At 40.1% G+C, this 24,580-nt stretch overlaps 2 protein-coding genes across 8 annotated transcripts in view; one reads left to right on the forward strand and one right to left on the reverse strand.

Moving 5' to 3' along the window:
- Nucleotides 1–17,463, forward strand: part of LOC143281191 (equilibrative nucleoside transporter 3-like) — a 45,790-nt gene extending 28,327 nt beyond the window's left edge. For 2 of the 5 annotated variants that reach the window (XM_076586231.1, XM_076586230.1), the window contains exons 10-16: nt 406–447; nt 3,865–3,962; nt 4,694–4,808; nt 6,047–6,132; nt 6,934–7,151; nt 9,623–9,658; nt 11,722–17,463. In XM_076586231.1, coding sequence (XP_076442346.1) covers nt 406–447; nt 3,865–3,962; nt 4,694–4,808; nt 6,047–6,132; nt 6,934–7,151; nt 9,623–9,658; nt 11,722–11,833 — 707 coding nt within the window. In that variant the 3' untranslated portion in view covers nt 11,834–17,463. The remainder of the gene's footprint in view (nt 1–405; nt 448–3,864; nt 3,963–4,693; nt 4,809–6,046; nt 6,133–6,933; nt 7,152–9,622; nt 9,659–11,721) is intronic. The other 3 variants (XM_076586232.1, XM_076586233.1, XM_076586234.1) reach the window with 3 other exon arrangements.
- A 212-nt stretch (nt 17,464–17,675) lies between these two features.
- Nucleotides 17,676–24,580, reverse strand: part of LOC143281193 (basal body-orientation factor 1-like) — a 29,122-nt gene continuing 22,217 nt past the window's right edge. For all 3 annotated transcript variants that reach the window (XM_076586241.1, XM_076586239.1, XM_076586240.1), the window contains exons 9-10: nt 22,872–23,057; nt 17,676–21,144 (exon numbers count right to left, since the gene is read on the reverse strand). In XM_076586241.1, coding sequence (XP_076442356.1) covers nt 21,012–21,144; nt 22,872–23,057 — 319 coding nt within the window. In that variant the 3' untranslated portion in view covers nt 17,676–21,011. The remainder of the gene's footprint in view (nt 21,145–22,871; nt 23,058–24,580) is intronic.

Below are 24,580 nucleotides of genomic sequence, written 5' to 3' on the forward strand. Positions count from 1 at the left end.
ATTGGACTGGCAGTTCATGATCATGTATATTTATTCTTGTTTTGTTTGCTTTTGTGATGGCCGAAGGATTTTAAGGTGCACCCCCCCCCCCCCCACCCCCCCCAGGCAGAAATCCAGATCTTTGATTTAAAACCATCATTTATGAAATACTCAGTGCAGATTTAAGACTGTATTGCATTTCATCATTGAGGAGGAAGGGGAAATTCAAAGAAATGAAAAGTAGTGCTTATAAAATTTTGTACAACCCTGAAATAATGTGAACAGAAAGAAAGATTGTTGGAAATCTGTGATTCTGTTTGGGTGGTCACCTGAATCCTATTGCCATTGGGCAGCACTGTGAGTAGAAAGGTTGCCGCTTTTGAGTTATGTTATGCACTGACATTTTTCTGTTGCTTACGCATACAGCAGGTCGGAGCAGGGCACCAACCAACCGTTCAGATGAGGACAGTAAGTTAATGGATTAATGGTTCGATTCTTCTCGGTTAGTTTTGATAACTAGTGAATTTTTTTCCACCCATCTCAAAAAGTGAGGATCATCTGTTCTCTGTGTGTTGTGTGTTGTGTGTGTGTGTGTGTGTGTGTGTGTGTGTGTGTGTGTGTGTGTGTGTGTATACATGCGTGTCTGTGTGTGTGTGTGTGTGCATAATCCTAGAACATGTTTTCCAAGAAATAAAGTTTATTTATTACATTGGCAACAGTCTTGCTGATTTCTAAATTGTTTTTGTGTGTGCAGCTGTTACCTTGGATAAATTATGGTGTTCAAACATAAATATATTGTGTTCAAATTAATGATAAAGAAAGGTATGTGAAATCCTGTCTTCCATAATTCTGAACAAAACACGAAAAAGAGAGGGTGAGACACAGAGAGTGAGTGAAACTGAAAGTTTGTGCATGTGTGTATGTGAGTGTGTCTGTGCGTATGTGTGTGTTTCTCTGTGTGTGTGTTCCTCATTCACTTCAGTGGAAATAAGTCTTTAATATGTAATATTCCTGGATGTTGTTTTTGAATAAACGAATATTGGAATATTTAGAATATTGCTATTTCACAGCTTTTTAGAGTTAAAAAAAAAAAAGAAAAGAAAGAAAGAAAGAAAGAAAAGCTGGTTTCCGATTTCACACTGAAATTTGAACAGACAGATTTAACCTTATTGCTCAAAGTGTTGAAGTTAGAATCAAGACAGGTAATTTGAGATGATAGAGCAGCAGAGATTTTGATAAACTGATGATATGATATTGATGATAAAATGTAGACTTGAGGATATCTTATCAGATTGGTCAGGAATGTAACAAACATGAAATATGTATAGCCAAGATGTTTAAAGAAATTTTTTTTTTAAATGGCGCTTCTTATCCGGGTTAACTGGCTTTTAATCAGCTTTGTACATAGATGGCATTGGTTGATTTTTTATTTTTTTTCCTGGATTGCATGGTTTTGTTTCTTTTTCCTTTCTTTCTTTTTTTTTTTTAACTGTAAATTTATTGTTGCTGAAATATTTTTATGTGTCTCTGAAAATCGGTTCGGACTGTTGTTTGATGTTGTCTGCGATTTGTTTTTTGGCTATGCTTTGTTGAAAAGGGCGTGCTTATTTTATGATGAAATGGGTTTTTTTTGTCATGTCATAGAAATGTCGGTTAGGAAACCTGCTATCATGTCTGTCTGTCTGTCTTGTTTGTTGAAATAAGCATGCACCTTGGTTATAGGTGGGGGTGGGTGAATCAGTTAAGAACATTCAGTACAGTAGTATTTTTTTAGGTGCTTTTTATTCAGATGCTTTGCATTTTATGAGCTGCCTTTGGATTAGTTGTGGCACAAAGAGCAGCGAAATGCTTTCAGTGCCAATAGTCGAGTGGTTAAAGCGTTGGACTCTCAATCTGAGGGTCCCGGGTTCGAATCACGGTGACGGCACCTGGTGGGTAAAGGGTGGAGATTTTTACTATCTCCCAGGTCAACATATGTGCAGACCTGCTAGTGCCTGAATCCCCTTCGTGTGTATATGCAAGCAGAAGATCAAATACGCACGTTAAAGATCCTGTAATCCATGTCAGCGTTCGGTGGGTTATGGAAACAAGAACATACCCAGCATGTACACCCCCGAAAACGGAGTATGGCTGCCTACATGGCGGGGTAAAAACGGTCATACACGTAAAAGCCCACTCGCGTGCATATGAGTGAACGTGGGAGTTGCAGCCCACGAACACAGAAGAAGAAGCTTTCAGTGCAAGTGTACACATTGCAGACAGTAGTAAAAATGGGAGCAAAGAGTTTTACAAGTAATATAAACATGTATTGCCCATTGTCACACAAAGAAATGAGTATTGTACTTGATTGAGACTTTTCACAAGTGCTTCAGTTTCAACTTTGAAACATTGTCATTGGACTCTCAGACTTAGTTTTGACTTGCATGCAGACATGTTTTTAATTCAATTTGCAGATTGTCATCCAACTGATTATGGACTAAATATTGCCCTAATATCATATGCATTTGTTTTAGTGATGTTACATATCATTTTTGACCCATTAATGTGACCTTAATCATGCAAAAGTGGGTCATCTACAGTCACTGGGTAGATTGATTTTTTTTTTGCCCGTTTTACATTCATTATCAGCTGCTTCTCTTGCTAAATTAATAACTTCCCTGAACGTATTACAAAGCCGATTAAGTATTTTTCTTTAATTGTTTTTCTATTGAAATATTAACTTTGATTCCACCTTCCATTTATCCTGTTTCCCCCAACAGTCCATACAGCTCACTCCCTCACACCCTCCTCCTCCTCCTCCTCTCCTCCCCTCCTGCCTTTTCTTTCATTTATTTTGAAATGGTATCATTCGAACATGAAAGTTTGATGATTTAACCCATTCAATCCTGGGGAGTTTACAGCCTCGACGGGTTTCCCTGCCATACTGATGCGGAAAAATGAAGAAAACGAAATCAACCTGTTTTTCCTCCAAAACTGACACGTGTAGACACAGCCAGAAATACTGTAGAAGTTAGCTCCCTTTGCTCGCAGTTTTATTTATACGCAGTAACATGTACACTATTGCAATGGAAAGAAACTTTGATGCCGGAGCAGTGCTCGGGTGCAGGGTTAAGTGGGTTAGGTCAATTTCTGCAGTCACCAGTTTATTTTACAGGACATTAAACAGAATCCCTCCTTCAAGCAATGTGTATTGTGAGTTTTTGCAGATAATGTTACCCCTTACCCCACCCCCATGCCCCATTCTTTCCTCTTTTTCTTTCTCCACTGTTAATTCGAGCTGCGTGTGTGTGTGTGTGTGTGTGTGTGTGTGTGTGGTTGAGTTTGGGTAGTCATTATGTTTTCAGGCTTAGCTGCATGTAGGTTGACAATTGCCAGCGCATTGAGTCTGAATTAACTGTGCAAAATGCACTATACAAATGCCAGTCATTGTTATTATTATTATTATTATTATTATTATAATCATCATCATCATCATCATATTATAATCATTATTATCATTATTGTTGTTGTTGTTAATGGTAATTTATTTATCATTGATTTATCATTCGTATTATTATTGCTAGTATTATCATTATCACTAGTAGTAGTAGTAGTATAACGCTAAGTATCATTATCACGCTTATTATTAGTTTTAGTTGTATATTAGCAGTAGTATATCATTATTATGATTATCATTATTATCATCATTACTTGTTTATTTTATTATTATCATTACTTGTTTATTTTATTATTATCATTAATATATATATATATATATATATATATTTAATCATTAGTATTATTATTATTATTTTCATCACCATCATCATCATCATCATTAGTAGTAGTAGTATTCTCAGTAGTATTCTCACCATCACACTGACCAGAAGCCCTGTTTGTTCACAGAGGATGCAGACAGAGGGGTGTACGATAAAAATGTGGAGCTGCCAAGCCCAAGTCAGTTGCTGAGCCGACGGCAGTTTTTTGCAGTCATTCTGAAAAAGGTATCGCAAAACTCTCCACTCTGTCACCATGTAAAAAATTTTTTTTTTTTTTTTTTGCTGCCCCATCAGCTGAACTGTTTCAGTGGCATTACTCCCACGCTGCTCATTCCAAGCCCCCCTGTATGCATGCACACCCAGGTTCTTCTTCTTTCGCAGTCCCAGCATCAGCAGCCCATAGCTCACAACTCAGTTTTTGTAATGTAACAGAGAATTGTGTTCATTGTGGCTAATCTTTTGCTCAGGTGTGCAAGTGTTTTGCTCATCGGACCAAGACATGTTTTGTCCTCCTGTGTGTGTGATTTTGTTCCACCTTCTCTCCCACCACCACCACACAAGACTGCCAACAGAGTCATTTTGTTGCTTCGTGTCTTCAAGCTTTTTCATCTTTTCAGTTTACTGTGGGCTTCTTTGATTATGATGATGATGATGATGATGATTTTGATGATGGTGATGATTGTGATGGTGGTGGTGTTGACGATGATGATGAAGATGAATGTGATGTTGACGATAATGGTGATGGTGGTGATGATGATGGTGGAGATGATGATTGTGATGATGACAGTGATGGTGATGAACAAAAAGAAGATGATGGTGATGATAATGATGATGGTGATGATGATGATTATGGTGGCGATGTTGATGAAGAAGAAGAAGCTGCTTCTGATGATAATGATGTTCCTGCTGCTGCTGATGATGATGATGATGGTGCTGATGAAGTGGTGTTGTCTCAGATGTGGCCGTATTTCCTGACGGTGTGCTTGGTGTTCCTGGTGACATTGGCCTGTTTCCCGGCCATCGTGTCGCTCATCACCTCCGTCAACTACACTCAAGATGACCCATGGACAGGTAGGGAGCAATGTGTGTGTGTGTGTGTGTGTGTGTGTGTTGTGTATTATTTGACACAACAGATTTCTGTGTCACAGGCACAATAGCTGAGTGGTTAAAGTGTTGGACTTTAAATCTAAGGGTCTAGGGTTCGAATCTTGATAATGGTGTCTAGTGGGTAAAAGGTGGAGATTTTTCTGATCTCCAAGGTCAACATATGGCCAGACCTGTTAGTGCCTGAACCCCCTTTGTGTGTATACACACGCAGAAGATTAAATACGCATGTCAAAGATCCTGTAATCCATGTCAGCGTTCAGTGGGTAACAGAAATAAGAACATACCCAGCATGCACACCCCCGAAAACAGAGTGTGACTGCCTACATGGCTGGGTGAGTAGTCAAAACAGTCTTACATGTAAAATGTTACATGCCTGAGTGTGTATGTGTGCATGTCTGAAACCTGATTGAATGAAACAGGAAACGAATGATGAGCATCCAGTGGCAGCTGTCAGTCAGCTCTGCCCAGGTGGGCAGCCTGTTGTGCAAATGACCCCGAGTTTGTAAAATGCCTAGAGCTTGGTCTCCAATTAAGGATAGGCATTTTATAAGTATCCATATCATTCATCATTCATTTATTTCTCTGTGGGTGGGCAAGTAAGGGGCTGTGTATGCATTGTGTCATTTTTGTGTTATTTTTTGACACAACAGATTTCTCTATGGGTAGACAGATATGGAACAGTATGTGTGTGTGCGTATTGTGTATTACTGTGTTACTTTTTTTGACAGTATAGATTTCTCTATGGGTTGACAAATGGGCTGTGTATATTGTGTTTTAATTTATTGTGTTACTTTTATTTTGATACACCCTATCTGTAGACAGGGTGTGTGTGTGTGTGCATGTGTAGTGTATTATTTTGTTGTTGTTTTTTGACACAACAGATCTTTGTGTGGACAGGTAGGGGTCTGTGTGTGTATCATGTATTATTGTCGTTTCTGTGTTATGACACAGCAGATTTCTCTATGGGTGGACAGGTAGGGGACAATGTGTGTGTGTGTCTGTGTGTATTGTTTTATTATTGTGTTACACTCACAGAAGAAGAAGAAGAAAAAGAAGAAGAAGAAACTTTATGTGCGATAACTGTTAATGTTCTGTCATAGATGTTTAATGAGTTTCTATTTTGTTTTATTTATTGACTTATCTGTTGACGTGTACATTTGTGTGTGTGTGTGTGTGTGTGTGTGTGTGTGTGTTCATTGCAGACACATTCTTCTCTCCCGTGGTGTGTTTCCTGCTGTTCAACGTGTGTGATCTCCTTGGTCGCACAGCCACACACTTCATTCAGATCGTGAGTGTCCGTCTGCTTCGTTTGCTGGGAATGATGGTTCAGCTTAGCTTGTCATAGCTTTTCCTCCATACACACACGCTCACTCACATTCACACCTACACTCTCACATACACATGCGCGCACAGACTCACAGACGCAGACATACACATACACTGACAATTGCACTGGCACACACACTCAATCAGTCACTTTCTCAAACACATGCTCACACACACACACACACACACACACACACACACACACACACCCTGCCCCCCTTGCCCCCCCCCCCCACACACACACACCCCTTTTTTTTCTTTTTTTTAATATCTAATATCACTGATAGTGAAAAGATGCTAAACTAAAGAACGAACACACTCACACATACAAGCACGGGCGTGCACACAGACATACACACACAACTCACACACACACACACACAAACACTGACACATACATACACATACACACTAACACACGCACATTCATCCACCCACTCACAAACTCACATACACACGCATGCTCACATGCTCACACTCATACCCACACTTGCTTGTTCACACTCACACTCACTCTCTCACATTCATTTTGCCACTCTCTCACCTACTCACTACTCATGCTTACATCAGCAAATTTTCACTTTTTCCTTTGACCTTTTTTTGAAACTGAAACTCAGATTCAAGATGTCCTTCTGGAATCCATAGTGCCCTGCATTTTTCATGGATACTAGTTTGCTTTTATTATTATTATTATTATTAATATTATTATTATTATTATTACTGTATTTCATTTTATTTTTATTTTTCTTCAACCTCCACCCAGCCGAGGAATGGGCAGACATGTGGGATCGTGACACTGGCCTGTTTACGTCTGGTGTTCATCCCCCTCTTCATGATGTGCAACATCGTGGACAAGGACCCCCACCACAAGAAGTACCTCCCGGACGTTTTGCAGAACGACGCCTGGCCCATCGTCCTGAACATCGCCCTTGGCTTGTCCAATGGTTACCTTGGTACCCTCAGTATGCTGCACGGGCCAAGGTCAGTTTGTGTTGTGTTGCATTGTGATGCCTAGGTGTGTCTGTGTGTATATTGTGTTGTGTTGTGTTGTGTTGGGTCCAGCGGTTGTCGCAGTTCCCTGAGTATGCTGCACAGGCCTAGGTGAATCTGTGTTCAACGATGAGCATCATTGTGTTGCTGGGTTGGGTTGTATTGTGTTGTCATGTGTTGTGTTGTGTTGTGCTGTGCTGTATCCAATGGCTACAGTCTGTGTATACTGTATTGTGTTGTGTTGTGTCCAACGGCTACATCGGTAGTCTAGTATGCTGCAAGGGTCGAGGTCAGTCTGTGTATGTTGTGTTGTGTTATGGTGTGTTGTGTCGTGTTGTAATGTGATACGGTATGATGTGTTGTGTCCAATGGCTACTGTCTGTGTATATTGGAGTATGCCGTGTCCAAAAGCTGCATTGGTACCCTCAGTATGCTGCATAGGCCCAGGTCAGTCTGTGTGTATTTGTGTTGTGGTGTGTTGTGTTGTGCTGTATCCAGTGGTTACAGTGTGTGTATATATTGTGCTGTGCTGTGCTGTACTGTGCTGATCCAGTGGCTACAGTCTGTGTTGTGTTGTGAAGTGATGTGGTATGTTGTCATGTGTTTATGATGTGTTGTGTTCTGGTGTGGTGTTGTGTGCTGTATGGTGTGGTGTTGTGTCCAACGGCTTCATCGGTACCCTCAGTATGCTGCATGGGCCTGGGTGAGTCTGTGTTGTGTTGTGTTGTGAGGTATTGTGTTGTGTCCAACGGCTTCATCGGTACCCTCAGTATGCTGCATGGGCCTAGGTCAGTCTGTGTTGTGAGGTATTGTGTTTTGTTGTATTGTGTTGTGTTGTGAGGTATTGTGTGTCCAACGGCTACATCTGTACCCTCAGTATGCTGCATGGGCCTAGGTGAGTCTGTGTTGTGTTGTGTTGTGTTGTGTTGTGTTGTGTTGTGTGGTGTGTCCAACGGCTACATCGGTACCCTCAGTATGCTACATGGGCCTAGGTGAGTCTGTGTTGTGTTGTGTTGTGTTGTGTTGTGTTGTGTGGTGTGTCCAATGGCTACATCTGTACCCTCAGTATGCTGCATGGGCCTAGGTGAGTCTGTGTTGTGTTGTGTTGTGTGGTGTTGTGTTGTGTTGTGTGGTGTGTCCAACGGCTACATCGGTACCCTCAGTATGCTGCATGGGCCTGGGTGAGTCTGTGTTGTGTTATGTTGTGTTGTGTTGTGTTATGAGGTATTGTGTTGTGTCCAACGGCTTCATCGGTACCCTCAGTATGCTGCATGGGCCTAGGTCAGTCTGTGTTGTGTTGTGTTGTGAGGTATTGTGTTTTGTTGTATTGTGTTGTGTTGTGAGGTATTGTGTGTCCAACGGCTACATCTGTACCCGCAGTATGCTGCATGGGCCTAGGTGAGTCTGTGTTGTGTTGTGTTGTGTTGTGTTGTGTGGTGTATCCAACGGCTACATCGGTACCCTCAGTATGCTGCATGGGCCTAGGTGAGTCTGTGTTGTGTTGTGTTGTGTTGTGTGGTGTGTCCAACGGCTTCATCGGTACCCTCAGTATGCTGCATGGGCCTAGGTCAGTCTGTGTTGTGAGGTATTGTGTTGTGTTGTGTTGTGTTGTGTCCAGCGGCTACGTTGGCACCATCAGTATGCTGCATGGGCCTGGGTGAGTCTGTGTTTTGTTGTATTGTGCTGGGTTGTTATGTGTTGTGTTGTCATGTGATGTGTTGTTGTGTTGTGTTGTGAGGTATTGTGTTGTGTCCAATGGCTACATCGGTTCCCTCAGTATGCTGCCTGGGCCTAGGTCAGTCTGTGTTATGTTGTGTTGTGATGTGTCGGGTTGTTGTGAAGTATTGTGTCATGGTATGGTACGTTGTGTTGTGTAGTATTGTGTTGTGGTATGGTACGTTGTGTTGTGAAGTATTGTGTTGTGTTGTGAGGTATTGTGTTGAGTCCAGCGGCTACATCGGTACCCTCAGTATGCTGCACAGGCCGAAGTCAGTCTGTGTATTGTGATGTGTTGAACTGAAATTGTGTGCCTTGTGAATGGGGAGTTACTACTCTTTACTATTTGTTAATTATATATATATCACAGATTGACATGTGTTTACAGCTGGGCCAACAGCAAAATGAGAGCTGTATAATCAGTGGTTTCTCCATTGCAGTGGGAACTCATTTACAGCTTAGTCTTTTGTAAAGGACTAGGACTCTCAAACTAGTAGGCAAAATTGCTCAGGCTCTTTGTGCTGCAGCCTTGGGGGCGAGTTGGCCTTTGAGAACCATTCCAGCGCTGACTGTCCTAAAACCCTCTTGGCCGAGAGAGTGGGGATGTAACTTGGGCAAGACACACTAGCCCAGATAGTCGGGACAGCAGTTGCTTCCTCTGCTGTTCTGATGGTCATTGTCAGACATGGCTGACTCTTCTACAAAATATTGTATTGCATTGTATTGTATTGCATTGTATCTAACAGCTACGTCGGCACTTGCAGTATGCTGCATGGGCCCAGGTGAGGATTCTCAGTCACTTCTGTATGTTTTGTGTTGTAATGTGATGTGTTGTATTGTGTTGTGTTGTGTTTGTTGTGTTGCATTGTGATGTGTTTATTGTGTTGTATTGTATTGTGTCATATTGTATTGTATTGTATGATATTCAACGACTACATTGGCATGCTCAGTGTGCTGCTTAGCCCTATGTAAGTCTGCTTCGTTTGCATCTGTGTATATGTGTCAGACTGTAAAAAAAGAGTTATCTGATGATGCACAACTGACACAATAATTGTTTTCTAATGATGCACTGCTGACACAAGAAATGTCTTATAATGAATGGCTGACACATTTAATGTCCAATGACATACAGCTGACACAAGAAATGTTTTCTTATAGCACTGCTGTCACCCTGAATGTCTAATGATACGCTGCTGACACAATAAATGTCTAATAATGCAAAGCTTATAAAATAAATGTCTAATAATGCATTACTGACGATAAAGATTGAATAATACACAGCTGACACAATAAAGATTGAATAATACACAGCTGACACAATAAATGTCTTATTATACACTGCTGACAAATCAATGCCTAATATTGTAATGCACTGCTGACAGTAAAATTACTAATAATGCGCTATTGACACAGTAAGTGTTATCAAAATAATGCCGTCAAGCATGTTGAAAATATCACAACAGTAATGTCTAAGCAGCACTTCCATACATGTTGATGGTTATTGATATGACAACACTATTTGATTAACACTTCATACATGTTGATATTGTGACAACACTAATGTCTAAGTAATGCTGTTGAGTGTTGTACATGTTTATAATATGACGACACTAATTTCTAAATAATGACCTCACCCATGTTGATGATACGACAACACCAGTGTCTAAATGATGCCCTCACTTATGTTGATAATAAGACATCAGTTATGTCTGAATGATACCACATACTTGTTGATGATGTGACAACACGAATGTCTGAATATTGTCCCCATACATGTTAATGATATGTTGATACTAATGTGTAAATAATGCCTTCATAAATGTTGATGCTGTAACAACACTAATGTCTAGATAATACTCTTTTATATGTTGATGGTATGATAACACTAGTGTGTAAGTATGCCTTCATATACTTGTATTTGTATTTGTTTTGTATTTGTATTTCTTTTTATCACAACAGATTTCTCTGTGTGAAATTCGGGCTGTTCTCCCCAGGGAGAGCGCGTCGCTACACTACAGTGCCACCCTTTTTTTTTCTTTTTTTTCTTTGTATATTTTCCTGCGTGCAGTTTGATTTGTTTTTCCTATCGAAGTGGATTTTTCTACAGAATTTTGCCAGGAACAACACTTTTGTTGCCATGGGTTCTTTTATGTGCGCTAAGTGCATGCTGCACACAGGACCTCGGTTTATCGTCTCATCCGAATGACTAGCGTCCAGACCACCACTCAAGGTCTAGTAGAGGGGGAGAAAATATCGGCAGCCAAACCGTGATTCGAACCAGCATGCTCAGATTCTCTTGCTTCCTAGGCGGACACATTCCCTCTAGGCCATCACTCCACTTGTAGACTGAAACAAACAAAAGAAAGAAGAAAAGAAACAAAGGGTGATACTGCTTTGTGGTGATGTGCTGTCCCTTAGGGAGAGCAACCTGAATAGTCACACAGAGCCAATACAATACAATACAATATGATACAATAATTATATGATACGATATGCTACAGTGCATTGCAATACAACACAGTACAGCACAGCACAATAGAATAGAATACAACAGAAAACAACACAACACAGAACAGTGCAGTGCAATGCAACATGGCTGGGCAAGGCTACGCAAAGCAACGCAACACAACACAATGAAGTGCACTACACAGCACAACACAACACAGCACTACACTTGTGTATTGTAGTGTAGTGTAGACTACACTACACTACACTACACTACACTACATTAATGTCTAAGTAACGCCCCTGAACATGACACATGCGGATGACACAGTCAATGAACCACCTGACAATGAGAGGGCTGAATGATGTATGGTGTGTGTGTGTATGTGTATGTGTGCAGCCAGGTGGACCTGGACCATGCGGAGGGGGCGGGCATGGTGATGACCTTCGGCATGACACTGGGGCTAGCCAGTGGCTCCGTCCTGTCCCTCCTGCTGGTCAAACTGGTCTGACCTCCTCCACGACTCGTGGTGCCAGTGTCCAGTTACTGGGGTGACAGTCAGAATGGTCTTCTTCTTCTTCTTCTTCTTCTTCGTTCGTGGGCTGCAACTCCCATGTTCACTAATATGTACTTGAGTGGGCTCTTACTGTGTATGACCATTTTTACCCTGCCATGTAGGTAGCCATATTCCGTTTTTTGGGGGGTGTATGTTAGGTATGTTCTTGTTTCCATAACCCACTGAATGCTGAGATGGGTTACAGGATCTTTAACATGCGTATTTGATGTTTGATCTGCTGCTTGCGTATACACATGAAGGGGGTTCAGGCACAAGCAGATCTGCACATATGTTGACCTGTGAGATTGGAAAAATCTTCACTCTTTACCCACCAGGCACTGCTACCGAGATTCGAACCCGGGACCCTCAGATTGAAAGTTCAGCACTTTAACCACTCGGCTATTGCACCCGTCAGAATGGTCTGACCACCATGACTTGTGGTGCCAGTGACTGGGGTGACAGTGAGACAGGTCTGACCACCACCACGATTCCTGGCCTCAGATTGGTCTGATCTCCACCACCACAACTCGCAGTGCCAGTCACTTGGGTGGCAAGTCTCCTTTGGCATTTGGAGAGTTGTGTGTGTGTATGTGTTTGAGGGCCTTCTAGACATTTTGTGTGTGTGTGTGTGTGTATGTGTGTGTGTGTGTCTGTCTGTGAAGGCCAGTACATGGTCAGGCATCTGCTTAGCAGATGTGGTGTAGTGTATCTGGATTTGCTCGAACGCAGTTACACTTCCTTGAGAACTGAACAGAACTCATTCTTTTGTTTAACATCTATCCACAATAATTGTGATTTTACGAGATTATATTTTTGTGTGTGTGTATGTAATTGCGGGTGTGTATGTGTGTTTGAGTGTCTGCATATGTTCTTGTTAGTAGAGGATGAGCATGTGCACATTATGTTTGTATGTGTGTGAAGGTGTGTATGTGTGTGAGGGCATGTTTATGTATGTGTGGTTGTGAGGGTATGCATAAGCTGTCAGATGCTTAAGCATGTATTTGGCTTTGTTTTACCAGCTTTTGTTGAAGTTAGAATAATGAAGTCTGTTGTCAATGCAATTTTTTGTCATTGTTTTTATTAATCACACTTTTGTTGAAGTTAGAATAATGGAGTCTGTTGTCAATGCAATTTTTTAGTCATTATTTTTATTAATAATTATTTTGGCATGTTGTAACTTTGTGTGCCTTCCACACAGCTGAAAAAGAGCAGCGCACATCTGGGCACAGAAGTGGAATACAGGCTGTAGGGACTGCAGCCAGAAGCGACTATTCCAGGCTTTGTTGTAAATCATTGTGTGTGTGTGTGTGTGTGTGTGTGTGTGTGTGTGCAGTCTGTATACAGCATAATGATAACCATGCTGATTGTACACCCAGGTACTCTCTACAAGAATTGTCTCTGTGTCTGTCACTCTATAATTTGATTATCAGCCAGCATGAAAATCATAACATGACTTCTAATAATTGACAGTCCATTTGAAACCTCTATACTGTACTGATGATAAAATGGCACTTTTACCATTGCGGTTTGACTCGCCATTGGTTTCACTTGCTGTGCTCATTCCACTTAATTTCAGCGGCTGTTTCTCTGTAGTGTTTTTTTGCAGCATGTCTTTGACAATTCCATTATATACAGCATAGCACACAGTAATGTATTCATTGGTTTTTAGAGAGGCATAGATGATATATCTCTTGCCATCTTTTTCTCAGGGGCACATCTCTGATCTGCTATGTAATTTATGCGATCTCTGATTTGCTATGTAATTTATGCGTTCTTAAAGACAAAAAGTTTGGTGAAGGAAGAATCTCTGTTCAGTTCAGTTGTCATTTAACGTCAGATTCATTAACTAATTATTTGTTCTGATTCTCCAATTAAGAAATCTAAAGGAAAAGGTGAATAATAGACCGCAGGAGAGTTCTGTGCTTAAATAACTTATCTCATGATCAATGCTCTCAAAGTTGTTTGGCTGTTTAAAATTTCGAGCGAAAAGGCGAGACAGGCAGAACGTGCAAAACAGAAGGCTTGTTTTTTCAATGTTTTGCTTGATATTTTGTTCTTTTTTATTGTGCACATTATGGCATTTCATTGTACTGAGTTTGGTTGTAGCAATGGAGATTATCAACTGAAGAAATGGGGGACAGCACGTTTGCTGCTTTTGCCTATGTCGATCACCTTTGGCATTGCTCGCGATTTCAAGTAAAAGTTAGACGCGCATGTGCAAGATCCAAGATAGCCACAGAACTCTCCAGTGGTCTATTAACATACATGATTTTTTTTTTGTTGGTTGTATCATTGTATGGGAAAGAAGGTGAATGAAAGAAAGTCTTGCATAAGTGTTGTTGTTTTTCTAACATAAGTTGTAGGTCTCTGCTCCAGACTTAAATTGTTCATCTGGAACGAATGTCAAGCATTGCATTTATTGAGTCACTTGCTGCATTCATAGGTGTAAAGACGCAGCAGAGTTATTCCAAGACTGACTGTAGCAACTTAAAGCACAGTGATGATAAAGTTGACTTGAATTTTCTTTCTTTGAACATAGGAGGTTTAGACTTTTTTTAATCTAATTAGCTTTTCTTTTTTGTATTTGCCAAAACTCCTTGCCTAATGAAGGTTAGGTATGTGTGTTATTATTATTATTATTATTATTATTATTATTATTTCTTTTCTTCTTCTTTTTCAAAAGACATAAAGAATGTTCACTCACTGTTTCATCTGTCTTCCATGAAATCCTATCAGATTAACCTGGCTGTGTTCATGGTGGCCAGTTATGTTTCTGCCATTGGGAATTATGAAGTTATTGGGGGCATGGCTTCAGACCATAACAGTTTGGAAGTAAGTGATTCATTATCTCTTTTTTGTGACCTGTAGTTGAGGTGGGGTTTTTTTGTGTGTTTTTTTTGGTCATGTTATAGATCGGTACTGATATACAACTTGTGAGGCTGTAGGTCAGTAAGATGATTTATCACATGATTCTTTGAGTGCTGGAGTTTATGTGGCTAGTGACATATCTCAGGGCAGTGAATCTTGAAACACTAGCCAAGGGTTTGAGGAGGGATGGAGCGGGGCCATTTCCAAGCCAGTGACGTGTGATGATTCAAAGGTTACGCAGTCAATGCGTTTGTTGTGTGTTGCTGATGTCAGGGCCAGTGCATATCCTGGGAAGCTGGCCTGTCAGGGAAGTGTGTGTATTTTCCATACTGCATTGTTCTGATGGGTAGTTTTACTGGAGAGCCTTAAAATATGTTTGTCTTTTTCTGGACTCGATTATTCATTTATTTATTGGGCATTCTTACTATGATATACTCTTTTTTTGTGCCTTGGATATGCGAGGTGTTCATTGGCAATTAAGGTTTTGTATGCCTGTTAGTAGGGAGGGTTTGCAGGTCCTCTTTCGTGGGGGACCTTTCGTCGCTTGCAGCGCAAGAAGTAGGTCATATGACATCACAGGCAGCTCACCACCATCACTCACTGCCTTTGTTCGGACAACTTTTTGGCAGAGTTTATAAATGGATCAGTTTGAAGATGTGATGGCAGAGATGTAACAAGAAACTCGTTCAAAGTGAGCATGAAAGACTGTCGCAAATGAACCAAAAGTATCTTGTAAACTTGCAAAAAATAATCACAGAAATTGTTCAACATCCTTTTGCCAGGACAGTGATTTCCATGATGAAATTTTAGCCTTTCTGTGATTGAGAAAAAACAGGAAATGGAGACGCGCATGCGCACACGGTTCTCACTAAAAATAAGCGGGGGATCCCCATGAAGTGTGTCTGCAAACACTCCGTATTATGTACAATTTTATTTACTGTGTATTATTATGTTTATGTTCTGGTAAGTTGTTTTTTTTTCCTGATGAAAACTTGACGAAATGGTGAACACTTGTGGCATGCCTTTGCCTTATATGAATGAATGTGGCTGTATTGTGCCTGTTTTTTTTTTGGTTTTTTTTGTTTTTGGTTCTACTTTTACAGTTTTTTTTTGTTTGTTTGTTTTTTTGCTGCCCCATCATCTGCGCCGTTTTCAGTGGCATTACTCCCACGCCGCTCATTTAGATTCCCCCATACACGGCCACACCCGGGTTCGTCCGTCGCAGTTCCACCGTCGGCAATCCACAGGGAACCATCGATGTTAGGTCGCCTGGAGGCCACACACCAGAGGAGACCCTGCACTGCTGCTGAGTCACTTCGGTGGTGTTCAGTGGTGCCTGTTCTGTTTTAACGTACTTAGGACACCACCTACTAAGCCCCCTACTAACGACAATAATGGCTTAGTCGCGGAGCCAGACTGAGTGAGCGTCTCTCCTACTTTTACAGTTTGTCAGACCTGATATGGCTCTGTGTAGTTGGCAGGGCTATGAAAAGTGAAGATGAATATAAAGATAAATTTAAAGACTGATGTGTAGTGATAAACAAAAAGTCTTCCGCTTCATTTCGTTGCATTGTAATTTGTTTGTGCAAACTGATGGGTCAAGCATCAGGTGTCATTGTATTCAGGTTGTTTGCATGATTGAATCAAAGTTCCGGTTCTGTTGTTGCCTTGAGGGGAAAGATCTTGATTTGTGTGGCACATTAGTAAGGTATGTAATACCTGTCTCTTGGTGTTTGGTGAAGTCTTTGTGTTAGTGAGGGTAGCATTGTGGCAGAACTGGTTGGGTGTTGGGACTTCTGATCTAGTGTTCACCAATGATCAAGGTTTGAAGCCCAGTTTTGGCATGGTGATGTGTCCTTGGGAATGTCATTTTATTCTGGTTTTCCTCACTCCAACCAGATATGAATAGGTACCTGACTTAAGTGGAGGACAGGTAAAATTGCAAAAGCAGAAGATTAAGCCTTGCCTTCTTATGTCGAGTCCCAGACATAATGAATATAAATCCATTGCTCCTATGGCTGTGAAAGGCTATGGGACTGTTAACCTTTTAACCTAGATTGCTTGGATGACTGGCACCTGGTCTTGGTGTTCAGTGATGTATTTATATTCCTGATGCTGCTCCATTCCATGCTTTTCCTGAGTTGCCTTACTTAACATGTGGAGTCTCTGGTTTGTGTTGCCATTATTTTTGGTTTTACCAAGTTATTTTGGCAGTTGTCTTGGTAATGATTGGTGCAAAAAGGGAAAGTGAGGTGTGTGTGTGTCTGTGTGTGTGTGTGTGTCACAGCATGCAATAGATTTGTAGATGTGTGTATGTTCAATATTTATATATGCATGTGATCACTTTAGGTTTTTTAATCGCTTTAGTTTCAATACGTGATAGTGAACGTGTGTGCGCTTGCGTGCGCGCGCATGTGTACAGACATGCATGCATGAGAGCTTGTATATTTGTATTATGTGTGTTCAAAATTAGTTAGCATGCAGTCATTTTTCATTTCAAACTGGTTTTGGTTTTACTGCATGACATAGAACTGGCCATGACAGTGTGTGAACCGTGGGGTAACTTGTACAGTGCTAACAATTGTCAAATGAAATCATCTTGTCTCATTTTCTCTTGATTGGATTCTCAAAAGAACCTGTTTATGTCTTGATATTTTGCATTGACCATTCCTCACGAAAGATCTGTTTGAATAAAACAGTTTCTGTTCGAAAATTGACTTTGATATCTTTGCCTTGGAGTCGAGTTGATTGGTTCGGTTTTCTTGTGTGGTTGTTGGTAGGGGTGTGTTTGTTTGTGTGTGTTGTATGTATTTATTCACATTGCTCAGAATGCTTGGAATGTCTGGGATACTGCTTTCAATCAAGACAAGTACTTGATGTAAGTAAATAAAGAAGTTTAAAAAAAACTAAGTCAACAAAAGCATGAATATGAAGCATCCATTCAGGTTTTAATGCATTTTACACAAACATCATCGAGAAACATATCACAGACTTAACAATGCCATAGTAATCAAACAGTAATTCTAGGAAAGCTGACTGGGGTTTTACAAGTTAAGAAACTATCACTCACCAATGGCTTACAGTGGTGAACATGGCAAAACAGTGGCACACAAACGCTGTCACCATCTCTCCTGTATCAGAACCCCTTCCCACCCCGCCTCCCAAGTCAACAATAATTGAAAGGTTAAATGTCCCGTATCTTTTAATGGCCACAGAACAGTGAATTTCTTCCACTGTGTTCAGGGCTTGGCATAAGAAGGAAGGGCCCAATCCTATCCTTCTGCTGAATTAACCCCCCCGCCCCCCTGCCCCCGGGGTCCCCTCAGTACCCATTCACACCTGGGTGAAGAAAATTTTACGTAAAGTGCCTTTCCCAAGGACACAACGCCAGGCTGAAACGAGGCATCGAACCCTGATCACTGGTGAACACTGGGTCAAAAGTCCAATACCTGATCCTGCCACAATGCCGCTAACAATGCCTATAGTTCTTCCAGTGATTTAAAAGGACATATCAATGAGTTAGTACAAGACACCACATCTAGTTTGAACATACTCTGAGGCAGTAATGATGGGATGGTTTGAAAACCTCGGTGTCGAATAAACATCAGTCACAAACACATCGCCTGTCAATTAGTGAGAAAGACAAATTGTTTGTTGTTTTTTTTAAATATAATTTCATTTTCCAAACAAACATCTAAATCACTGAACAAACCATTTGAATTCTCCTTGAGCAATGAAGTATTTCCTTTCAGTCATCATGATCGAAAAAATTTGTAAAAGAAAAAAAGCTTCAAAGTGCTCAATCTCCACACATACCTTTGTAAAAAATAAACTGTTTTTTTTTTCTTTTTCCAATTCACAAGGAATTCCACATGAACAGTGCCCACTGAAAATAAGAGTTGTGCTTAAGAGTGGGGTGCCAAACGTCAACTGCTTTGGTGATAACGGGTGTATATATAACACTTTCTTACTCTTACAAAGATGGTATGATCAAATATTTGGCAGAGAAAGTGGCATAAAATTAATGCTTTGGCAAAAATAACGGTGGCTCCGTAATGCTGTTGCTGAAACAGAGACAGCACAATCCAACTTCTGGTAATAACAAATGAATCGTGTACAATACTGAGCGATTTGAAAAAAACAACAACACATTTTCTTTACTAAAATGCTCTCTGCCCTACAAAGCAGAGATTCACAAGCAAAAAGATTACTTTTTTTTAAAATGCACTATTTTTATCCGAATATATTCATTTGATTGGTGAGCATATTCCAATCCAGTTAGCAGTAGGTACTCACTTGTGAGTTGATGTTCTTTTCATACTAGAGACCAGTATTTCCAGATGTCTTCATTATAATCATACTCTTTTCGGGTGTTTTTTAATGTTGTAAAATAAAATGTACTTTCTTACGCAGTATCCCTGTTACTCTCTCCTCATATTTTCATACATTGTAACAGGACAGGTTTGCTATTTATGTTGAACAATTACATAAAAGAAAACAACAACAAAAAGAAACAAAAAAAAACTCAACACATACACTGATATAGACATTAACACAAAGTTAGGGAATAATTATGTATGTAAAGGCTAATAAAGAATACATGCATTTTACTACAAGCACAGTCCAATGTCTGATGATACTGAACAGAATCACAAATGCCTGCATAATCTCAGTTCAATCTTAAAGGTGATCATTTTATTAAAATGCCAAAAAAGTCAGATTATCGCCTGAGCTCACAATCATAGTTGTTGACAGTTGTATTTCTGTACAAAATTATGAGACAGATTCAGAATCCACAAAGCCATCATGATGAATTTAAAAGTTCCCCCTGAACTGTCTTCTGTCTGTAATATCAAGTATTCATCTACTGGCCAGTTCATTTTTTTATGCTTCTACTGTTCAGCCCAGAACCTACGACACAGAACCTATCAGGGCCTTTTCATTTCTTCTAACAATGCTTACATCCTTTTTAAAGATGATGTCTCATCTGGACACGACAATCTTACCCCTTGCATTATGTGTTCATGAAAGTAGATAGTTTCCAACGTAAATGTAAAAGGTAGACTGCAATACCATACTATCACAAAATCAACTGTTCAAGACAAATTTCACTATGTACAGTTTCACATGTCAATGTCAATACTTAATTTATCACTTTTATAAAACACGATATACACATCTGTTATGAAATGTTTCCTGCTGACATTTTTTCCATGTTTTTTGGGGTTTTTTTTGTTTTTTTGTAATAACACAGTCACCAACAGCTGATGTGTACCCTCCCCCTACCCACTTCACCTCCCACAACAAAAACAGACACACAAAGACAGTTCGTCACCTCGTGAGGTTTGCCAGTTCTGATAACAAAAATAATATAATGCTGAAAATGGACACGCACGCATGCAGCAAACACAAACACACACACACACACACACAGTGCACTAAGTGAAGTCCATTTCTGATTTTGTTACACTGACAGTGAAGAAACAAGGCAATGGGAAGGTGTAAGGTAAACTGGAGGGGCAGAATTCTAGCAGCGCAACAAACACTTAACATTACGCTCATCTTTTAATACATAAAAACTTAGCAGGCATCCTTCAGCCTCGGGAGACTATGAAGCTGTGCTCTGAATGATGTGTCTGGCACAGTGTTGTTTATTCAATACATGCATTCAGAGTATCTGATTATTCAAGGAATGCTTTCTCACACACCCCGCCCCCAACCCCACCACAAGTATGCATGTCTGCTGAGCGGTCATTATATGGAATAAAACTGTACTGGCTACCTTCTTTTAATCAAAGAAAAGGATATTGGTCTAGATGAAAAAAAAAATTGTTTATAAACAAGGCATTCACATTTTAACATGACTGGATACTAATCCCAATAAATATGTCAAGTAAAAAAAACTCATTGAATAATACAATATCACAAATGACAAAATGCTGAATCCATTGCAAAAGCAAAAAAACAAAAACAAAATCAAAACCAAAAACAGGCAATAGAATGGAAGGTTTTTTTGTTGGGTTTTTGTGTGTGTTTTTTTAGAAAAAAAAGTAATACAAATGATTTCTTAAAAAAAAAAAAAACACCACCAAAAAAACAATAAAATGTCAGCAGCTTTATATAACATTAGCAGTTGTCCACCTTCCATCATCTCTCCCCCATCCCCCCAACCACTCCAACTACTCCCCACTCCCCCAAGTGTCCAAATGCTTTTTACTCCCACTGCACACCCGCCCCTCCCCCTCCCACCCAAGTCATCGTAGGGTTAGGATTCCTGGGCCTGCAGAGCTGCTGTTGCCATGACCTCCGCCAGGTTGGGGACGGCCGGGTGTTCCGCTGCCAACAGGTCAGCCTGGGTCAGGAAGGTGTGACTACTGTCGTCATCAGTGGCTTTGGCTCTGAAATAATGATAATAATTATATTACAATAACCCCCGGAAACAGAGTATAGCTGCCTACATGGCGGGGTAAAAACGGTCATACACATAAAAGCCCACTTGTGTACATACGAGTGAACATGGAAGTTGCAGTATTGGACTTTCAATCTGAGGGTCTGGGGTTCGAATCACGGTGACGGGGCCTGGTGTGTAAAGGGTGGAGATTTTTCCAATCTCCCAGGTCAACATATGTGCAGACCTGCTAGTGCCTAGACCCCCTTCATGTGTATATGCACGCAGAAGATCAAATACACACATTAAAGATCCTGTAACCCATGTCAGTGTTCGGTGGGTTAAGGAGACACGAAAATACCCAGCACGCATGAACCACGACAGAGTCATCGGCAAGTCAATGTTGGTTGTTTAACGTAAAGAAGAAGAAGAATAAAGAAGAAGAAGAAGATATTATAATAATAATAGTAATAATGATGATGATGATAATAATAATAATATGATGATGATGATGATAATAATAATGATTAAAAAAAAAATGATACTACTACTGCTACCATTACTACTACTCTACTACTAACACTAATAATAAGTATTTAAACTGAATCATGTGCCGAGACAAACTAAAGTGCTTACACACCAGTCATTCACATGCATGCATAACTGACTGAGAGGAATAAAAGATAAAAACTGATAAATACATGTATAAAGAAAGCTAGACAAACTGTAGACTGGGAAGAGGGAGGGGCTAGTGGTGGTGTTGGTTGAGGGGGAGGGGGGGGGGCTGTTTTGAAAAAAAGGTTGGTTTTTAAGGCCAGACTTTGACTGCATAAATTTGACGAAAGAGGGAGAGCATTCCAAGTGCGGGATCCAGAGACAGAGAAAGAGGGGCAGCCGACTGTGGAGTATTTGAACATGGGAACAGAGTGGATCTTAGCTGATGACAGAGAGTGATGGGGGAGTAGAGGTGATGGCAGTCACAGACAGGCAGAAGATTGGAAGAAGCCAATGGAGAGACTGCAAGACACAGTCACCCTAAATTACTTTGTACTGCCTTTTACACTTTTTCATTCCCTTCCTGTGTGATCTGACTCTGTTTGATTTTCCTGAGACTAATGAATGATATCCATTTTCTTTAGTGATCGTTAATGTACACAACCAACACTGTTCAGCTCAGTGGCTCCTTCTTAGTGGTAACAGGCTACTACAATTCAAATGCATACAGAATGAATGACTAAGATGCTCTGAGGGAAGTTCACACATTACAAAAAATTATCATTAGTGATACAATTTTCTGCAATGAGATAATCAGCAGCAGCAGCAACAGCATAGTGTTAATAATAATAACAAAAAGAAGGAGAATTAATAATAATAATAATAAGCATCATTATAATAAACATAAACAACAATTACAAGAATAATAATCATAATAATCATCATCATAATAATGATAACAAGAAAACAACAACAACAACAAACAATAAGTATGATAATAATAATAATAAAAATAATGATGATGATGATGATAATAATAATAATAATAATAGTTTTCGTTCATGAATTCATTTAGTTTTTATCCTTCTTCAGATCCTTTCTGCTATTCACATGCAAAATTACATGAAAATCACTGCATGAATAAACAAAATAGAAACAGAAACAGAGATGAATGAAACAGAGAGAGAAAAAAAAAAACACACCACAAAACCCCATTTAATCTCTTCCTTTCTCTCTCCCTACCTGGCGCCAGCAGGCTGGGAGGTGATGGGGGGCAGCGCCGCCTGCTTGGGGAGGGTGGTGGTTGAGGCGGAGGGGCTGGAGGGGGACTGGGGGCTGCCATTCATGCGGGCGAAGAGGAATCGCAGCACGCGCTCCTTCTGCTCCCAGGTCAGGTCAGCGATGTCCACCTGCCCCGTCACGCCACACCTGCAAGGGACCCAGGGGTTCGATTCTTTACACTGCGGCTCCCCTCCCTGCTGGTAACATGTGTAGTTGTAAATTTTCTCTTTTAAAATTTAATGTTATCTTTGTTGCATCGGTGGATTATTGTTTAGAATTAAAAAAATGTTTTGTTTGTTCGTTGGTCCCTCCCTGCTGGTTCCCTTTGTGCATGTTGTTGTGATGATGAAATGATTGACAGGATCCCATAAAAGCATTAACCCATTCAACCCTGGGAAGTTTACAGCTTTGGCAAGCTTCCCTGCCATTTTGATGTGGTAAAAATTAGAAAATACACTGAAATCGACCAGGTTTTTTCCCTTCAAACTGACACATGTGTTAACACAGCCAGAAATACTGTAGAACGTTAGTTCCCTTTGCTCGCAACTCTTGCCTACGTAGGAACATGGAAACCGTTTTCTTGAGACGAATTTGACGCCCTAGCAATGCTAACATTCTGGGCTGAAAGAGTTAAATGTGTTATCTGAAGCGTATCATGTTCATTGTTATCATAATAGCACATACATGTTTGTTGCTTCAATAAGATTAAGAAGACTCCTGCAGTGTTAAATGTGTTAACAAAAACATATGTATCTTTATATTACCATAACAGCATATGTATGATTATTGTCATCATAACAGTGTATGTATGTTTATTGTTATCATAATGATGTTAACAAGAACCCCTAAAGTGTTAAATATGCTACCTGAAGCACACATATATTTATTGTAATTAAGAAGACTCCCTAAAGTATGTAAACATTTAGTACCATGAAATGGACCCATGCTTCACATTCCAGTGACAGACATGAATACACACTGTTATATGCTTGTTAAGTTACATTAACAATAAAAATCACTACAGCTATTTACCCCCCCCCCCAACCCCCACCTCATCTTTAATGTTTTAATTAAGAGCATGCTTATGTAAAGCAATGACATGCATATAAACTCAGTTACAGATATGCAGTTAATACCACTATATAGGACATATTCAGAATGACATGCTACAACAATCTAAAACACTACTGTAATTAATATTAAGTTTTTAAACAACAAACATTGTTACTCTTGGTGAGATAAAGGGCACACAACTCGAGTCAGCTGAATTCAAGGCAGTTGTGTCCCTTTGCCCCAGCAAGACAAACACCACTTTTTGACTCACTTGTGTAAACAAAGTGAGTCTATGTTTTAACCCGGTGTTCGGTTGTCTGTGTGTGTGTGTGTGTGTGTGTCTGTGTGTCCGTGGTAAACTTTAACATTGACATTTTCTCTGCAAATACTTTGTCAGCTGACACCAAATTAGGCATAAAAATAGGAAAAATTCAGTTCTTTCCAGTCATCTTGTTTAAAACAATATTGCACCTCTGGGATGGGCACAAAAAAATAAAAAAATGAAGCCTAATTATATGCAAACTGCATTTACAGTTTTTTTGTTGTTGTTGTTTTTTTTTGTTTTGTTTTTTTGTATTCTCTAAACCTGGCACTTTGATCTGATATTCTGACCCAAC

This window comes from Babylonia areolata, chromosome 4 (genome assembly GCF_041734735.1).
Source record: "Babylonia areolata isolate BAREFJ2019XMU chromosome 4, ASM4173473v1, whole genome shotgun sequence".
In the NCBI taxonomy this organism is placed as follows: Eukaryota; Metazoa; Mollusca; class Gastropoda; order Neogastropoda; family Buccinidae; genus Babylonia; species Babylonia areolata.